Source organism: Phacochoerus africanus, chromosome X, assembly GCF_016906955.1.
Source record: "Phacochoerus africanus isolate WHEZ1 chromosome X, ROS_Pafr_v1, whole genome shotgun sequence".
Taxonomy (NCBI): Eukaryota; Metazoa; Chordata; class Mammalia; order Artiodactyla; family Suidae; genus Phacochoerus; species Phacochoerus africanus.
In genome coordinates, this window is record NC_062560.1 from 91,140,622 (window position 1) to 91,160,888 (window position 20,267).

The 20,267-nt window shown below is 39.1% G+C and overlaps 1 protein-coding gene across 1 annotated transcript in view; it reads left to right on the forward strand.

Annotated features, from left to right (window-relative positions):
- The first annotated feature begins 362 nt into the window (after positions 1 to 362).
- RADX (RPA1 related single stranded DNA binding protein, X-linked) overlaps positions 363 to 20,267 on the forward strand; it is a 76,953-nt gene continuing 57,048 nt past the window's right edge. The window contains exons 1-3 of the mRNA XM_047764931.1: positions 363 to 1,102; positions 12,624 to 12,766; positions 14,530 to 14,722. Coding sequence (XP_047620887.1) covers positions 460 to 1,102; positions 12,624 to 12,766; positions 14,530 to 14,722 — 979 coding nt within the window. The 5' untranslated portion in view covers positions 363 to 459. The remainder of the gene's footprint in view (positions 1,103 to 12,623; positions 12,767 to 14,529; positions 14,723 to 20,267) is intronic.

Sequence of the window (20,267 nt, forward strand, 5' to 3'; positions counted from 1 at the left end):
AAAACCCCCAAACCCCCGAGAAATGACTATCGTGCCTCCCCCTTCAAGCCTTTTGCTCTTTTCCAGTGCCTCTCGGCACCCTCTTTTCTGCAAGAGCCCTGAGGGCTCCTCCCCCTCCCTCTGGCTACTCTGCTTTGGGAACCATGGCGACCAACGCTTTTCCCGCTTCTGCAACCCTGGCAAATCCGTGAGGCACCAGGTTAGAGGACTCGCTACGTAACCGCGTGTGTGGCTGCCTAGTAACCGTGCCTGGCACACAGTAGCGCGCCAAACGGGAGGCGGGGCCAGAAAGCTGACGCACGAGGGTACTGTCTTTGTAGCTTCTGGACTGGGCGGAGCCTCACCAGTACGCTGGGACAGAGTAGAGATCGTCGCCCAAGCGCGCGGTTCCTTACTCTCTCAGCCTCAGACCAGGCAGACTAGCTTTGGGGAGCGAAGAGGGTACGCAGTCACCCCGCAATGTCTGGTGAGTTAGGTCCGCCACAGGCCGGCCCGTCACGTGCTGGGCATGATTCGCCAAACGCGGAGAGAAATCGTATTGGGGTCCCGGGAGGTGTGATCCGAAGGGCCGGTGCCACGCGGCGCAGGTCCTGGATCCAAAAGGTTCTTGAGCAAATAACAGATTCACCTCGCCAGTGGGTCACCCCTTCGGAGGTTGTGCCTGTCGCTGTTTTGGCCGTCCAGAGGTACCTGTTAGAGGATGAGCCACGCGACGTGGAACCTAAACCTCCGCTTTACTGCTATGATGTGACCATCTCGGACGGGGTGTACCAGGAGAAGTGCTACCTGGATCCCAGCCTGAATTCTCTCGTATATAAAAATATTCTCAAAGTTGGCATAGAAATGAAAATTTCGAGAGTCTCGTGCATTTACAACGAGAAAAGATTAGGCCAGGGGATCCTGTGCATAGATAGCGTCCACTGCGGGGAGACCTTGGAGGCTATTTCTTTAGAAACTCCCTTTAGAAATAGAGCGCACCGGGAGGTACCCGAGAGGCCATTGAGGGGCGGAAAGAGTCATTACCTGGCCCTGTGGAATAACGAAGATCCGTACGGAGATATCTGGTTAACCAACAAGCAGCCCGAGGAGCACAACTTTAACAGTAAGTAATTGGAGGGAACGACGGAGGGGTTAAAAAAAAAATAGTTTTCCAGAGCTTGCTTTAATAGAAAAGGAAACGAAGGTGCTTTGGTATTGTTAATTATAAGCTGGGAGTGGTAGTAGACCAGGCTTGATGAATGATGGAGAGATGCTCGCTTGATGAAATTTGCACAGCTTTGATTTTAAACGTGGCCCTTCAGGAAGTGTCTAAACACATCTTAATCTGGTGAACGTAGTGATGTTGCAGCCAGTATTCCTCATGTGTTCGTTATACTTTTGACTACAGTGGAATTCACCTCAGTTTTATTCCCATTTCAGTCGTGGAAGTAGTACTTTCCGTGTTGGAGCGTGTAGAGATTTGAATTCGGCATAAAAGTTGTAAATACTTGTGATTTTGCTTGTTTTAACCATGATTCAAATAAGGATGTTCCGTCATTTATTCTTTAATAATTTACACTTAAGGAAACGCCGTTTTTATTATTTGAGTGTAGCAGTTATGTAAATATTGTCTTTGAATGCGTGATTTTGTGGGAAAGCTTGGAATTCTCATTTTTATGTTTCTTATTACGCAACCATGAATGATACTGATCTGAGAAGTTCAGTTCTGCATCAGGAGTAGGACGTTAACCTGAAAATGCATGCTCCTCCGTCATCAACTGCCCTAAAATATATTTTTTATCTATGAGGGATGGAAATAAGGAGAATGATTCTACTATAGGCATGTAGGTGTATGGAATGGGGAAATAAAGTGCAGAAAGTAAAATGAAAGCAAAAGTACTGGAGCGAGAAAGATAATTTTCTACATTTACTGCTTTTCAGGTTTTTTTTTTTAACATTGCAATCATAATGCTAAATCATAGATAATCTTATGACCTGTAAGAGCAACAAACTTGAAAGTGATAACTGGGACGAAAATATGCAATTAAAGTAACATACAGTGATAAAGAAAAGAAGATGATGTAGAAATGTGTAGCTAAGGATGACTTAAATAACTTCAGCTTTAAAAGTAATTTATTCAGGGAATTCTTGTCGTGGCTCGGTGGTTAACGAATCCGACTAGGAACCATGAGGTTATTGGGTTCGATCCCTGGCCTAGCTCAGTGAGTCAAGGATCTGGCGTTGCCGTGAGCTGTAGTTTAGGTCATAGACATGGCTCGGATCTGGCGTGGCTGTGGCGTAGGCTGGCGGCTGCAGCTCCGATTTTACCCCTAGCCTAGGAACCTCCATGTGCCACGGGGTGCAGCCCTAAAAAAAAGACAAAAAACAAAACAAACAAACAAAAAAAAAAGTAATTTATTCATTTCAGGGATGAAATAATGGAATAATATTTTATCACAAGCATGGAGTAAGACAGTAGTGCATTACTATGTGTTGATCACTTTTACTTTTAGAATTGAATATACAAATGAAAAATTGATGCTCTATGGGAATTGAGGGGAATAATAATTTGTAAAAGTATATTTCATTTTTCTGATTATGAAAATAACATCTATTCATTATTGAAATCACATTTTTATTACAAAAGGTAAGGTTTGTGCTAAAAAGCCCAAACTTTATATTTAAAGTATATTGTATTAAAGGTATAAGCCCCAAACCTAAGTAAATCCTTGGTGGCAGCATCTGGGAGTGGGTATATGGTATTCTTTCAGGTTTGGTTTGTGTTTGAAATTTTTAATAATGAAACGGGGTGGAGTAAAAGACCCCATTTTTATCTCTTCCTATGCATTCAGCTTTCCTTTCAGAACTTCAAACTGTCAGCATTTTGATGTGTATCTTTGGCGCAAAAATGAATTTTATTACATTGCATGATTTGTTATCTCCACTTCTCTCAAGCATCTTTAATGTACATCTTTTTATACACTTTTACATAATATGCATATACCAGGACCTATATAATCATGCCCATGCTAATGGGTAATTTATAATTTTAGGCAGTTAGTGGTTTTTCTGTTTCTGATCTAGTGCTGAACATCATTAGGATATGCCTGTATTTGTTCACTGTGTTCAAGTATTTCTGTTGAATGTATGGCTTCCTAGAAGTGAAAATGCTGAGTTAAAGAATATTTGAATTTTTTAATTAAATGGATATTGGAAAAGCAGCTTCTGAAAAGATTGTACTGTTTTACATTCCCACCAACATATATATGAGTGCCCATTTCCCCATATCATAGCATTATTTTTTAAGTATATCTTTTGACTTTTTCTAATTGAGTCATAGAATTTCTTTGCCAATAGGTATTAAGTTTTTGTCTGTCATAGATTGCAAATTATTTTCTCCCACTCTGTGCCTTTTCTCTTAACATCGTGGTGCGATTTTGTGCTTTTAAAACTTTTCTGGAGTTCCTGTCGTGGCTCAGTGGTTAATGAATCCGACTAGGAACCATGAGGTTGCAGGTTCCATCCCTGGCCTCGCTCAGTGCGTTAAGGATCTGGCGTTGCTGTGAGCTGTGGTGTAGGTCGCAGACGCGGCTTGGATCCTGAGTTGCTGTGGCTGTGGTGTAGGCTGGCGGCTACAGCTCCGATTGGACCCCTAGCCTGGGAACCTCCATATGCTGCTGGTGCAGCCCTAAAAAGACAAACAAACAAAAACCTTTTCTATTAGGTATAAAGTGTACACAGTAAAATAGAAAAGTCTTAAAAGTACAGATTCTATCTATCTATCTATCAATCTACCCATCTAACCACCCTCTCAGATCGAGAACCAAAAGCCTCCCTTTCAGGGTTCAACATCCGATTCAAAAGGTAACCAACACACTCAGACAGCTTTTTAAAATGGAGCCTAAATTTTGCCACGCTACTGTCTAAATCCCTCCAGTGGCTCCCCGTTGCACTTAGACAAACAAACAAACAAAAAAAATCCAGACTTCTGCCCGGGTCCACGTGGCCTTATGGCGGCCTTTGGCAAACTCTGCAAAGAGCCAGATTGATAGTAACTCTTTTTGTTTTTGCGAGACGTGTGGTCTCTCAGGCAGCTCCCCAACTTTGCCATTGTTTATGGAAAGCAGGCACATAAAATATGTAAGTACATGGGTTTGGTTGAGTTAAAAATAGGACTTTATTTACCAAAACAGGCAGCAGGCTGGATTTGGCTCCAGGGCCACAGCTTGCGACCCCTGTCCCGCAGCACCACGTGCTTAGCGCGCCGCCCTAACCTCTCTCCTTCGCCGCTTTGTTTTAGCCCCGCCAGCCGCCTTTTTCATCTTTAAACCTCTAGGCTCTGTCCTGCCCTAGGTACTTTGCTCCTGCTTTTTGCTCTTTCTGCAAAGTTCCTTCTCATCCTCAGGTTTCAACTCAGATATATAAAAACATAGTAGGAGTTCCCGTTGTGGCGCAGTGGTTAACGAATCCGACTAGGAACCATGAGGTTGCGGGTTCGGTCCCTGCCCTTGCTCATTGGGTTAAGGATCCAGCGTTGCCCAGAGGTGTGGTGTAGGTCGCAGACGTGGCTCGGATCCCACATTGCTGTGGCTCTGGCGTAGGCCAGTGGCTACAGCTCCGATTAGACCCCTAGCCTGGGAAACTCCATATTAGACCCCCAGCCTGGGAAACTCCATATGCCCCGGGAGCGGCCCAAGAAATGGCACAAAGACAAAAAAAAAAACAAAAACAAACAAACAAACAAAAAAAAAACATAGAAAAGGGTTATTTAACTATGTATTTCTCCCCATTTGTTAGTAATACTTCACTGTCAAATGCCATTCGTCGAATTGATAACACTCTGAAATGATTGTTTTCCTTGTCCTCCCACTAGTTTATAAGATCCAGGAGGGCAAGCTCTCATTTTTTTTATTTATTTTAACCCACTGCTGTGGGCCGTGTCTCCTCTACCCAGAACAATCTTGGCATTCACTAAGTGTTTATTGAATCAAGGAATGAATGAAATAAATTATGTTAGTGGCTTTTAAATGTTGAACCACTTTTGTTTCTACTTTGTCTTGCTTGTTATTGTTATTATATCTGTATATTCAAGTGAATTGGTCCATAGGTTTTGTTATTTTAGGAGAGTACTATTTCAATACAATTTTGATATCAGGTTAATTAATATTAGCTTTGTAGGATGAGTTAGGAAGCTTACCCATTTTTCTGTACTTAAAGAAATCTTGTGTTCATTGAATTTACCGTGAAACTATTTAAACCTGGGACCTTGAACCAGGATAGGAAGTTGGGAAAATGATTCCATTTCAATTTCCTGAAAAAGTAGTGAAACCCATAAGGCTTTTTTTTAAAAATAATTATTTCCTTTTATTTATGTATTTAATTATTCATTTTTAATTTTTTTTTTTTTTGCTTTTTAGGGCTGCACCCGCAACATATGGAGGTTCCCAGGCTAGGAGTCTAATCGAAGCTACAGCTGCCAGCCTACACCACCGCCACAGCAACGCCAGATCTGAGCCACCTCTGCAACCTATACCACATTTCACAGCAATGCTGGATCCTTAACCCACTGATCAAGGCCAGGAATCAAACCCACAACCTCATGGTTCCTAGTCGGATTTATTTCCATCGTACCACGACGGGAACTCCCATAAGGCTTTTTCTTTAGTTCATTTTTGAGAGTTCATATTTCACTAGGCAATTTCATTTCACCTAGATCTCAGAGTTGCACATACTAGTCTATATTTTTAAACTTCTGTCTTGTTAGTTACATCCCCTTTTACATTCCTATTTTTTGTGTCTTCACCCTTTTGTATGATCAGCCTTGCCAGAGGTTTTTCTACTTCCTTGGTATTCAAAAATAAGAAAAAACTTGTAGCATTACTAATTAAGAAGTCTGTATCACGGAAATGTTTCTACTTTATTTCTGCTATCCTTTTTAATTCTTTTTACTTCCTTTATTCATATATATATATATACACACACACAACACACACTACCCTCTTGAGTTGAATGCTTAATATATTTATTTCCTTGTTTATTTCTTCCAAAAGCTTTAGAAATTCTGAAATTTCCTGTGAGTATTGCTTTGGCTGTAACCCCCAGGACTTGCAGTATAGAGATTTCATTATAACTCATTACTCATATTTTATGATTTTTATTTATTTTTTTCTTTTTTGTCTTTTCTAGGGCCACACCCACAGCATATAGAGATTACCAGGCTAGGGGTCTAATCGGAGCTGTAGCCTCTGGCCTACACCAGAGCCACAGCAACGCCAGATCCAAGCCGTGTCTGCAACCTACACCACAGCTCATGGCAATACTGGATCCTTAACCCACTGAGCAAGGCCCGGGATCGAACCTGCAACCTCATGGTTCCTAGTTGGATTCGTTAACCATTGAGCCATGATGGGAACTCCTCTGATTTTTAAATTTGAGATCCTCTTTACCCCCAAAAGTTTAGAAAAAGGTTACTTATTAGATATGAAGTTCCTAGTTATATCAAATTTTTAAATTTTTCTTTTCTTTTTAGGGCTGCAGCCATGGCATATTGAGGTTCCCAGGCTAGGGGTCCAATCAGAGCTGCATCTGAAACCTACATCACAGCTCACAGCAACGCCAGATCCTTAACACTGAGCAAGGCCAGGAATCGAACCCGCAACCTCATGGTTCCTAATCGGATTTGTTTCCACTGCCCCATGATGGGAACTCCAAATTTTTAAAAGTTTAACTAAAATATTCCATATCTTTACCTTTAAATCTATTTGTCCATTTCTCTGAGAGTAATACTGGCTTCTCTTTATGACGGTGGTTTTGTTCATTTTTTTCTCATATCTAAAAGTTTCTGATTTAGATGTTGCTGTAACATGTAAGGTTTCATAACTTGTTAATATCTTGATGGATTTTACTCTTATCAATATGGAATTTATCTCTTAACCCCTTTTTGTCTTGAATTATATTTTGTCTGATAGTACTATTTACCACTTCCTCTGTCCTTTAGTTAGCATTTAGGGCAATGATTCTCAATCGCGAGTGGGCATCCATAACACCATCACCAGTTTGTGATTCAGTATATCTGTGGTAGGTCCGTAGAATTTGCATTTCTTTTTTTTTTTTCCTGTCTTTTTGCCTTTTCTAGGGCCACTCCCACGGCATATGGAAGCTCCCAGGCTAGGGGTCCAATCGGAGCTGTAGCCACCAGCCTACACCACAGCCACAGCAACTTGAGATCCGAGGCACGTCTGCAACTTACACCACAGCTCAGGGCAACGCCAGATCCTTAACGCACTGAGCAAGGCCAGGGATCGAACCCGAAACTCATGGTTCCTAGTCGGATTTGTTAACCACTGTACCACGAAGCCAACTCCGAATTTGCATTTCTAACTCCATAATGTTGCTGGTTCAAAGGTCACACTTTATTAACCACTGGTCCAGAGTTCCCAACGTGGCTCAGCTGAAAGGAATCTGACCAGTATCCATGAGGATACGGGCTCGATCCCTGGCCTCACCCAGTGGGCTAAGGATCTGGCATTGCCGTGAGCTGTGGTGTAGGTCACAGACAAGGCTTGGATCCGGCATTGCTGTGACTGTGGCATAGGCCAGCAGCTGCAGCTCCGATTCAACCCCTAGCCTCGGAACTTCTGTATGCGACAGTGTGGCCCTAAAAAGCAAAAAAATAAAATAAAATAACCACTGGTCTAGTGTTATGGGTTTTTTTGTTTGGTTTGGTTTTTGGTTTTTGTGGGGATTTTTTTGTTGTTGTTTTGGCCAGAGTATGCTGTGGTTTGATGTGAGATCTTAGTTCCCAGACCAGGGATTGAACCTGGGTGAAAGCACCAAATCCTAACCACTAGACCACCAGGGAACTCCCAAATGTTATGTATCATTGTTCATCACTTTATTTCCATTTTGTTTTAGCTTTCTTTCTATAGCTAAGTTTTTGGGTTTTGACCCAAACCAATTTTTTCTCTTAAGAGATGAATTTAATCCATTTAAATTTAATTAATGATGTTTGCATCTGTTCTTGCAGTCCTACATTGTTTGCTAGGTGCCATGCTTTATTTTTTACTATTTTTTTTTTAGTCTTTTTGTCCTTTTAGGGCCACACCCACAGTACATGGAGGTTCCCAGGCTAAGGGTCTAATCGGAGCTGTAGCTGCCAGCCTATGCCACAGCCACAGCCAATGCCAGATCCAAGCCAAGTCTGCAACCTACACCACAGCTCACAGCAACGCCGGATCCTTAACCCACTGAGCGAGGCCAGGAACCAAACCCTCAACCTCATGGTTCCTAGTTGGATTCGTTTCCACCATGCTGCCACGGGAACTCCTATTTTTTTATTATTTTTCTTACTTTTACAAGATTAAAAAACTTTTTCTAGTGTCTTAGAAGTTATGTATTGTATTTTTATTCTCTTTAATGTTTTAACAAAATTATTTGAATTAACATGTTTATGTCAATCTCCAGAATTATTCAGAAATTATAATACTCTCCTCCTGAACAAGACAGGACTCTACGTGGTCATGATGCACCTTGGCAAACTGCTACAGTAGATTTGAAAGTGTTTGATTTAGGATTTTTCCCATCATAAATGTTTTGGGTTTATAGTTTTCTCTTTTGTGCTACCTCTGTCATAATTTTCAGGATTTATCTAAGGTTGTAAAATAGATTTGTATTTTCTATATATTACTGTGCTCTAGAACAACTTAGAGTTGAGGGAAAGAGCTATTCTTTGAAAATTGTTCAAATTTTGTTGTAAAAGTACACGAACCTGGTACAAATTGGGGAGGTCATTATTTGTAAACTTTTTCATTTTCTTTCATGGTTACTGACCTATTCCAGTGTCTTTCTGTTCCTTAGGGCGATATTGATCATTCAGATTTTTCTAGAAAATTATCTTTTTCACTGATATTTTCATGCTTTGTGATATATAATTACAGATAATAATCTTTAAATGGTTTTCTCTATGTTTACAGGCAATCACATTCCAAACATATTTTTGTTTGCTTTCTTCAGGATTGCACTTAGCAGAATTCTACTTTTTCATTAATTTTTTTTCAGGGAATTGGATTTACCAGTTTTACTGTAGTTTTCAGTTTTTATCTTTATTCCTCTCCGTATTCCTTAGATGTATTCTTTTTTTTTTTTGTCTTTTTTAGGGTCACACCCGAGGCATATGGAGGTTCCCAGGCTAGGGATATAATTGGAGCTGTAGCCACTGGCCTACACCACAGTCACAGCAACGCGGGATCTGAGCCGCGTCTGTGACCTACACCACAGCTCAGGGCAACGCAGGATCCTTAACCCACTGAGCAAGGGCAGGGATCGAACCCGCAACCTCATGGTTCCTAGTCGGATTCGCTAACCACTGAGCCACAATGGGAACTCCCCTTAAATGTATTCTTTTGCAGTGGTTTTCAGTGTATGGTCCAAGTACACCTCGGTGTTTCCCAAGACGTTTTCCAGGGATTTACAATGTCAAAACTATTTTCATAATAATAATACTAACGCTTTCTTTACCTTTTTTTACTCTCATTCTCTCAGAAATATACAGTGGAGTTTTCCAGAGGATACATGTCATGTGACATCGAAGCAGACTGAATATTTATGATGAAGAAAATATGCTTTATCCAGCTATCTTCTACTAAGCTAGACACTAAAGAGATTTGCAAAAGTGTAAAACAATGCCATTCTTCCCACTACATTTTTGGTTTTGGAAAATATAGTCATTTTTTTTAAAACTACACTTTTTATTATACATAATAGGTTTGTTGCTATTTTAAAGGAATTAATACTGTTATTTCTTAGTCTTACTTTATAATATGGTAAATATTGATAAATATTTTCCACATTAAACAAAAGCTTTTGGAGGTTTTTTTCAACAATTTTAAAAATTGGGAGTTCCCGTCGTGGCTCAATGGAAACGAATCTGACTAGCATCCGTGAGGATGCAAGTTTGATCCCTGGCCTCGCTCACTGGGTTAAGGATCTGGTGTTTCAGTGGGCTTTGGTATAGGTTGCAGACACAGCTTGGATCCCAAGTTGCTGTGACTGCGGTGTAGGCTGACAGCTGTAGCTCCAATTAGACCCCTAACCTGGGAACCTCCATATGCCTCCGGCGTGGCCCTATAAAGAAAAAAAATTTTTTTTTTTAATTGTACAGGTGTCCTGAGACCACGGAGTTTGAGAATCACTTCCATTACTTACTAACTTTTTATATTGAACATCTAGTTTATTTATTTTCATTCTTTCTTTTGATAATGAACCCTTATTGCTATGAATTTACATGATTCCTCATTGCCTATATATAATCTGTAATTTCTTTTTAGATTTGAGAGATATGTACATGCCTTTTTTTTTTTTTTTTGGTTTTTACCCAACCTGGGAAAATGTTAAATTGGGCAAATGTCTGATCACATCTAGCGGTCTGGACTCAATTGTAGCAGGACTCTTAGAACTCTGATTTTATAAAGTCATGTACTTCTTGAATTTATTCCAGCCAGTAAAGGAGGTTTATGTGACTGCATTGATTAGGAGTGTTCCACATACATTCCAGATAATTCAGACATGATCCACAATTCATTTGTTCCATGTTAAAAAGGAAATCACTTAATTATCTCATATCAAATATTAGGACCTGTGATCCTGGCTGGTAATGTATTGGGAAAATCTGGAGGGAAATTTACACAGATATCCTAATACTGAAAATAGTGGGGGTTTTTAATGGTACATTTGTAATTATACCATACCATTCAAACTCTTATGAAAAAGAAGTTACAAGTATGATTTTCACACCAAAGTTGAGTGGATGCTACATTATAAAAATGGAAAGGGAGGAGTTCCTGTCGTGGCTCAGTGGTTAATGAACCCGACTAGTATCCATGAGGATGCGGGTTCAATGCCTGGCCTTGCTCAGTGGGTTAAGGATCTGGCGTTGCTGTGAGCTGTGGTATAGGCTGCAGACGTGGCTCGGATCCCACGTTGCTGTGGCTGCGGTGTAGACCAGCAGCTACAGCTCTGATTTGACCCCTAGCCTGGGAACTTCCATATGCCGCAGGTGCGGCCCTAAAATGACAAAAGATGGAAAAAAAATGAAAGTGGAGGACACCTTAGCAAAACAAATATTGGAATAAATACAAAGTCAGGTTTTAAAAGATGGGACTGTAGGCTATAAGAGAGCAAAATATGGAGAAAATTGCAGATGGAACCTCTCTTAGCCCAAGGAAGAAGACAATTATAAATGCAAATTAATCTTTTAAACATGGTGAAAACCTTTTAAGCAGTTGTAGTAATTGCCAGCAGGCTTGGAGATTAAAATATTTCAAAATAAATTATATGCTATATGAAAAGGTAATAAGTGCTATGTAGAAAAATAAAATGGGATGAAGGACAAGTAAGGGGGAGTTCCCGTCGTGGCACAGTAGTTAACAAATCTGACTAGGAACCATTAGGAAGCAGGTTCCATCCCTGGCCTTGCTCAGTGGGTTGAGGATCTGGCGTTGCTATGAGCTGTAGTGTGAGTTGCAGATGCGGCTCAGATTCCGCGTTGCTGTGGCTCTGGCATAGGCCGGTGGCTACAGCTCCAATTCAGCCCCTAGCCTGGGAACCTCCATATGCCACGGGAGCAGCCCTAGAAAAGACAAAAAGACCCCCCCAAAAAAAAAAAAAAGGATAAGTAAGGGGATCAGTTTTCAATAGGGCGGTTACAGCTGGCATCACTGAGAAAGGAATCTTTGAACAAAACTTGAAGGAGAAGAGAAAGTCATTTGGGTATATAACAAGAAGACATTCCAGACTGAGGGAACAGCAAGTGCAAAGACCCTGATACAGGATCACGTCTGGAATGTTTGGGAAACATCACTTACACATATGAAACTAAGGTGACGGCAATGCGGAAATATATCATGAAACTGTTCTGTAAGTTAAATATATAAGTTCTTAGTACTGGGAAAATATTCCATGGCATTTAGTTTTTTTCTTAAGGAGGTAAATTTCTATTTGTCTTCCAGGAATTAATTACTCAATTTGACAAGGTAAAGGGCATTTTATTTTATTTTATTATTTTATTTTATTTTATTTTGCTTTTCAGGCCTGCACCCACAGCATATGGAAGTTCCCAGGCTAGGGGTAGAATCGGAGCTCAGCTGCTGGTCTACAGAGCAGCCACAGCAATGCCAGATCTGAGCCATGTCTGTGACCTACACCACAGCTCACAGCAATGCACCACAGCTCATGGCAACACCGGATCCTTAACCCACTGAGTGAGGCCAGGGATTGAACCTGCATCCTTATGGTTACTAGTCAGGTTCTTAACCCACTGAACCACAACAGGAACTCCTAGAGTGCATTTTAGTTTGGAACAGTGTGTTACATGTAGATATTTACCTGTTCCAGTGACATAGTAAATCATATTTTTTTTTAGCTGTGATTATTAGGGATAATGTGTATTACTAAGATGGTTTTTTTGGAGGGGAGGGTTTTGGGTTTTTTTTTTTACTAAGTTTTGTATGTAAGAAGCATATAGACTGCTTAGCTGATGAGGAAGAGTTGCTTTGGGTATGATCTGGCTACAATTTTTTAACCAATAAAATAGAATTTTGAAATTACCATGACCTATTAAGCAGGATTTTTTTTTTTTTGTATTCTAGATACCAGAATAATTTCCCTTTCTCACCTTGAAATGACGTGGTCTAACAGAAGGAATTTTCCTGCTTTGCTTGTGAGAATCTTGCATAAGTCAAAACTGCGATACTATGGAAAACCTGATAGAAAGATGATTGAGCCATACCAGGTATGAGTGATGATAAGTTATTATATGTTAATTTAGCAGTCATAAATTATAACTTACAGACCTGACTCTTTATTTGGACAATTTATGTTTAAACAACATATGTTTTAGTTTTAGTAGTATATTTTATTTAATCTAGTATAACCAAAATTACATCACTATAATTAATATTTTTAAAATTAATTATCTTAGTCTTTTTCAATACCAAGTCTTTGAAACCCAGTGTGCATTTTATTTTATTTTGATTTTTTTATTACTCAATGAATTTTATTACATTTATAGTTGTACAACAATCATCACAACCCAATTTTATAGCATTTCTGTTCCAAACCCCCAGCGTGTCCCCCCACCCCAAAACCTGTCTCCTTTGGAAACCGTAAGTTTTTCAAAGTCTGTGAGCCAGTATCTGTTTGGCAACAAAGTTCATTGTGTCCTTTTTTTATATTCCACATGTAAGTGATAGCATATGATGTGGGTTCAATTTAATAATTTTTAAATGAACATAACTATGTATTTAAAAGGTATTTTTCTATGTAGTTTCTTATACAAAAAGAAATTCTTTCTGCTTTAGTGCTCTTTAGTTCCCTTGACCAGCTGGTCTCCTTCACACCTTTTTCTGTGTCTTCAACCTTTTCTTCTTTACTGTACTTTCTATACCAGCATATAAATATATGCTAGTATTCCATTTTAAAAAAGGAGGAGTTCCTGTTGTAGCACAGGGGAAACAAAACCGACTAGGAACCATGAGGTTGCGGGTTCAATCCCTGGCCTTGCTCAGTGGGTTAAGGAGCCAGTGTGGCCATGAGCTCTGGTGTAGGTCGCAGACACCGCTCAGATCCCGGGTTGCTGTGGCTGTGGTGTAGGCCGGCAGCTGCAGCTCTTATTCGACCCCCAGCCTGGGAACCTCCATATGCTGCGGGTGCAGCCCCCAAAAGACAAAAGACCAAAAGAAAAAGGGAAAAAAATCTTTGACCTCAGGACTCCTCTGTTCCCTCTTGCCTCCTCTTCAGGCAAGCTCCTTGAAGAAGTAGTCTACACTAGCTGTTTTCAACTTTCTTGCCTCCAGTGACTTCTCAGCACAATTTGTTTTTTTTCTTCAGCTGGTTGGTCACTCACTAGAGACTTTCTAATTGTCAAAGCTATCCATCACTCTTCTGTTATCTTGACTCTCTGTGCCATGTAATGCAGATTTATGTCCCGTGTTGTTTTTTTTTAACCCAACACTTTATTGTATTTCCGTATGTTTTCAAGAATTATTTAGGTGTTCTATTGAGCTTTTGTTATAAATATTATACATACTTTTAGGGAGTCTGGAAAATGTAGAAAGATATATACAGCTTACGAATAATAACAACCCAAGAACCACCATTAATATTAAAGTGTATTTTATTCCCTTTTTTGGTATGTGTGTATATATACACACACACATATCTGTAATATCATATGTATATTATATATACCAAAACTATGCATATATTTATGCCTACCATATATTACATATAATTATGTAATATATCATAGTAAATTATCTTACAAAATGGGAATCATCATACATAAAATTATTGTATTATATCACATTTTCTGGAGTATTTTCTGGTATAACAAAGTTCTTCATAACTTCATCATTATAGAATCTATCATATTATATCAAATTATTCAATGATTCTCCTATGGTTGTGCTTCTTAATTCTTAAAAATAAAATTTGAACACCCTGTAGGTAAAAGTAACAAATACACATGTGCTTTTTCGCTTTTTTTTTCCCCAGACATTTTTGGAAGTCGCTGACAGTTCAGGCACAGTGTCTGTGATTATGTGGAATGCCTTGTGTCCTGAGTGGTATAAAAGTTTGCGTGTTGGTTTAGTTCTTCTACTTCAAGATTATTCTGTTAAAAAGAGTTACCCATTCAGGATGCAGCCTCTCCCCGTGGATCCACATATCAAACTAATTTCTACAATGGGTTAAGTATTCAATGAATTTGTTATTTTATCACTATTTTGTTTGTATACATTTGTAAAGTACCATATCAGTCAAAAACCATTAAAAACTACTGAAGCCAGAGCTCCTATCGTGGCTTACTGGAAATGCATCTGACTCGTATCCATAAGAACACAAGCTCAATCCCTGGCCTCATTCAGTGGGTTAAGAATCCAGCATTACCATGAGCTGTGGTGTAGGTTGCAGATGTGGCTCGGATCTGGCGTGCCTGTGGCTGTGGTGTAGGCCAGTGGCTACAGCTCAATTTGACCCCTAGCCTGGGAATTTCCACATGCCATGGGTGCGGCCCTAAAAAACAAACAAACAAAAAAAATTACTGAAGCTGTTAGGACCTGACAAACCTTAAAATTCCTTTATCCATAAAAAATTTTAAGCAGGAGTTCCCATCATGGCTCAGTGGTTAACAAACCTGACTAGCAACCATGAGGACGCAGGTTCGATCCCTGGCCTTGCTCAGTGGGTTAAGGATCCGGTGTTGCCGTGAGCTGTGGTATAGGTCACAGACACGGCTCAGATCCCGAGTTGCTGAGGCTGTGGTGTAGGCCAGCGGCTACAGCTCTGATTTGACTCCTAGCCTAGGAGCCTCCATATGCAGTGGGTGCGGCCCTAAAAAGACAAAAGACACAAAAAAATTTAAGCAATTATGTAATAAATACATTTATAATATTCATAATATCTCACCTGAGATATTTATTTATTTTTTTCTTTTTGGCTGCACCCACAGCATGTGGAAGTTCCAGAGCCAGGGATTGAACCCGCACCAGAGCAGCGACTCCAACTGCTTCAGTGACACTGTTGGATCCTTAACCCATTGCGCCACAAAGGAACTTCTACATTTTTAAACCAAGAGTATATATTGAAAATATATCATGAAATATATATTGAAAATATATATATATATAAAATTCTCTTCATGAGAATATATTGAAAATGTATCATGTAGTCTTTACAATACATTTACTTATCAGTTTTAGCATCTGTCTCTTTATCCCATGCCTTTCTGATAAGTAATAGGACTTTTTCCCTCTTTATCAGGGCTCAGCAAGCTATTTCTTTTTTTTTTTAACAATTTTTATTTTTTCCATTATAGCTGGTTTACCGTGTTCTTTCAGTTTTCTACTATACAGCAAAGCGACCCAGTCACACACACACATATATATATATATATGTGTATATATATATATATATATGTATATATATATATACATTCTTTTTCTCACATTATCCTTCATCGTGTTCCACCACAAGTGACTGGATATAGTTCCCTGTGCTATACAGCAGGATGCCATTGCTTATCCGTTCCAAATGCAGTAGTTTGCAGCTATTAACTCCAGACTCCCAGTCCATCCCACTCCCTCCCCCTCGGCAACCACAAGTCTGTTCTCCATGTCCATGAGTTTGTTTCTTTTTTTGTAGATAGGTTCATTTGTGTCATATATTAGATTCCAGATATAAGTGATGTCATACGGTATTTGTCTTTCTTTTTCTGACTTACTTCACTTAGTATGAGAGTCTTGACTTCCCTCCAAGTTGCCAAAAATAGCATTATTTTGTTCTTTTTATGGCTGAGTAGTATTCCATTGTGTATATACACAACATCTTCTTATTCCAATCATCTCTTGATGTACTTTTAGGTTGTTTCCATATCTTGGCTATTGTGAATAGTGCTGCAGTGAACATATGTCTTGTATCTTTTTCAAGGAAAGTTTTGTCCAGATATAAGCCCAAGAGTGGGATGGCAGTTCTATATTTAGTTTCTGAGGCACCTCCATACTGTGTTCCATAGTGGTTGTACCAATTTACAGTCCCACCAACAGTTTAAGAGGGTACCCTTTTCTCCACACCCTCTCCAGCATTTGTTATTTGTTGACTTGTTAATGATGGCCATTCTGACAGGTGTGAGGTGGTAACTCTTACTAGTTTTGATTTGCATTTCTCTAATAATTAGTGATGTTGAGCATTTTTTCATGTGTCTGTTGGCCATATGTATATCTTCTTTGGAGAAATGTCTATTCAGGTCTTCTGCCCATTTTTCAAATGGGCTGTTGGTTTTTTTGCTGTTGAGTTGTGTAAGTTGTTTGTATATTTTAGAGATTAAGCCCTTGTCAGTTACATCATTGGAAACTATTTTCTCACATTCCATAGGTTGTCTTTTTTTATGGTTTCCTTTTCTGTACAAAAGCTTGTCAGTTTGATTAGGTCCCATTGGTTTATTTTTGCTGTTATTTCTGTTGCCTTGGGAGACCTACCTAAGAAAACATTCGTGTGGTAAGCTATTTCTGTAAAGAGCCAGATAGTAAATATTATAGGCTGTGCAGGCAATATAGTCTCTGTCGCAATAACTCACCTCTGCCTTTATGGAGTGAAAGCAGCCAGAGAAAATATGTAAACGAGTTGGCATGGCTTTATTTGCAATAAACAGGCATCTGTCTATAGGCCATAGTTTGTGGAGCCTACATGTATTAAGTAGATCTCAATAACTGTCTGTACATGAGTATCACTTGGGGAACTTTAAAGCACCACAACACCCTGCCCTCAGATTCTGAGTTAATTATTCTGAGGGAGGGGACCAAGACATTGGTATGTCTCAGGTGACTCTGATGTACAGCCAGGCTTGAAAAATATTGATAATGATCTTTCAAAATCTCAATATGATTAACGATCTTTTGAAGGAAAAAAAAGTTCTTCCAACCATGCTAGGCACAAGAGATAGAAACATAAGTAATATAGAATTCCACCCTTAAAATTAATCTAACAGGGTAATAGGTATATAAGTTGAACTTACTGTAAATTGAAAGACAACTGACAGTAACAGTAAGAAAAAAATGATGAATGGAAGGGGAAAGGAAATGAACAGAAATGTAGTTGAGGGAAGAATGGTCTGGAGAGTAGAAGAATGGGTTGAGTAGGAGAAAGTCTAAGTGTGGGTTAGGAATAATAACAGGATAGTTTGAATGTTACGAGAGGATAAATGGAAAAGAGTGTGTAGTGGGGGCTGCATATGGTCAGTAGAAGAATAAGGATTTGTGATGCCATCACTGCCTTCTAGATGTTGATGTTGGATGACAAACTATTGAGGTAATTTAGCTAGGTTTATTTCTTTCATGTAATTACACATGTAATTCCAAATGGTAGAAATTTGATGTAATTAAAAAAAAAAACTAAGTAAATGGAACTCTATAAAGATGGCCACACCCAGGGCATATGGAAGTTCCAGGGTAGGGGTCCAATAGGAGCTGCAGCTGCCGGCCTACACCACAGCCACAGCAACGCCAGATCCAAGCTGTATCAGCGACCTACACCACAGCTCACGGCAATGCTGGATCCTTAACCCACTGAGCAAGGCCAGGGATTGAACCCGTATCCACATGGATATTAGTCGGGTTCATTACTGCTGAGCCACAACAGAACTCCTAAAGATGAAAATTCTGTTGTAAAAAAAGGACATATTATTTACTGGTAATGTATAACTTTGTATATTGCCATTTTGTATATCGTCCTGTCCTACCTCTTACAAAGTAGTATTCAGTTGACATACACAAATAATAAACCTTGAAAGTCTTGATATTTTCGGACTATATTCATAATACATATTGAGATAAAGCATCAAATGTTTTATTTTGGGGCAAAGGAGGTTTTTAATTCATTTGAAATCCTAGAGTTTTAGAGGTGGAGGGACTTTAGATATACCTGAGCTACTATGGCTATGAAGGTGCTTAGTAAAATGCAGACTCTTTTCTAGGTGCGAGGTAACACCATGTAATACAAAATTTCCTCACTCATATATTAAAAAAAAAAACCCTGAAATTCCTAAAAAGGTAAGGGTGAATTTTGTAGTCACATAGATGATAATAGGCAAAATGAGAAATCAGTTATCGTCATCCTGGTTTGATCTTTGTTTGCTACATAGCAAATTCTTAAACAAATTCTTAGAAAAAGACAGAGTTCCTGTGGTGATGCAGCAGAAACGAATCTGACTAGTATCCATGAGGTTGCGGGTTCAATCCCTGGCCCTGCTCAGCGGGTCAAGGATCCAGTGTTGCTGCGGCTGTGGCATAGGCTAGCAGCTGCAGCCCCAGTTCACCCCTAGCCTGGGGACCTCCATATGCCATGGGAGCAGCCCAAGAAATGGCAAAAAGGCAAAAAAAAAATAAAAATAAAAAGCAAAAAGAAAGACTAGTGCCAAAAATATATATATATATATACTCATCATCCGTTGCTGCAATAAAGTCCCACGTCTCTGACCTATGAGTCTCGTGTCTTTCTAGTTCTGTACCTTGAACAGAGAAGTTTGCAGTAAAAAAGGAAAAAAAAATTCTTAGAAAAATATTATTGGCATCAAATAGAAAGCCCAGATAGTTCTATAACTAGTAAAGAAATTGAATCAGAGGTTTAAAATCATACAAAGAAAATACTAGCCAGGTATCATTTTACAGGCAAATTCTAGCAAAGATTCAAGAAATACATCTCCAAAACTATTCCAGATAATAGAATAAGAGGGTATACTTTCTAACTCACCCTTTGCTACCAATATAATCTTGATGATCAGAACCAAACAAATATTAATAAAGCCTATCTTTAGCCATAAACACATGTGCAGATACTCAAAATTGAAGATTAGCAGACTGAATTCAGTTACATGTGAATAATGACTAAGTTGCATTGTTCTCTAGAAATGAAAAATTGATATTACATATAAAAATCTGTGTGTCACTTTAACATTAACTGACTAGAGATCATGCTAATAGAGGCACAAAAGGCATTTGCTGAAATTCTACACAATTTATCAATTTTAAAAAGAAAATAGCAAGAGAAGGAACCTTCCATAACTGATAAAGGATATTTACAAAATCAAAACAACAAACAGCTCTTAATGGGGAAAATTTAGAAACACTCCTTTTTATTTTTTTATTTATTGTTTTTTGGCCATGTCTGTGGCATGTGGAAGTTCCTGGGCCAGGGATCGAACCCAAGCTACAGCAGGGACCTGAGCTGCTGCTGTGACAACTCTGGATCCTTAACCCATGGCACCACAAGGGAAATCTGAAACACTCCTTTTTAAAATGGGGAATATTGATACTTCCTTTTACTATTTCTGTTTAATGTTGTGTAGGCTGTCCCAGCCAGTGTGAGATGACAAAGCACATTAAAGGCATAAGAGTTTTTTTTATTGAAATATAATTGATGTACAATAATATGTTAGTGTCAGGTGTCCTGCATAGTGATTTGACATTGTATGCATTACAAAATGATCACCATGATAAGTCTAGTAATCATCTGTCCCCACACGGAGTTATTACAATATTATTGACAATATTAAGATTTCACATGTAAGTGAGATCATATGGTATTTGTCTTTGACTTATTTCACTTAGCATAAGACTCTCTAGATCCATCCGTGTTGTTGCAAATGGCCAGATTTTTGTTTTACCTTTTTAATTTTTTTGCTTTTTAGGGCCACACCTATGGCATATGGAAGTTCCTGGGCTAGGTGTTGAATCAGACCT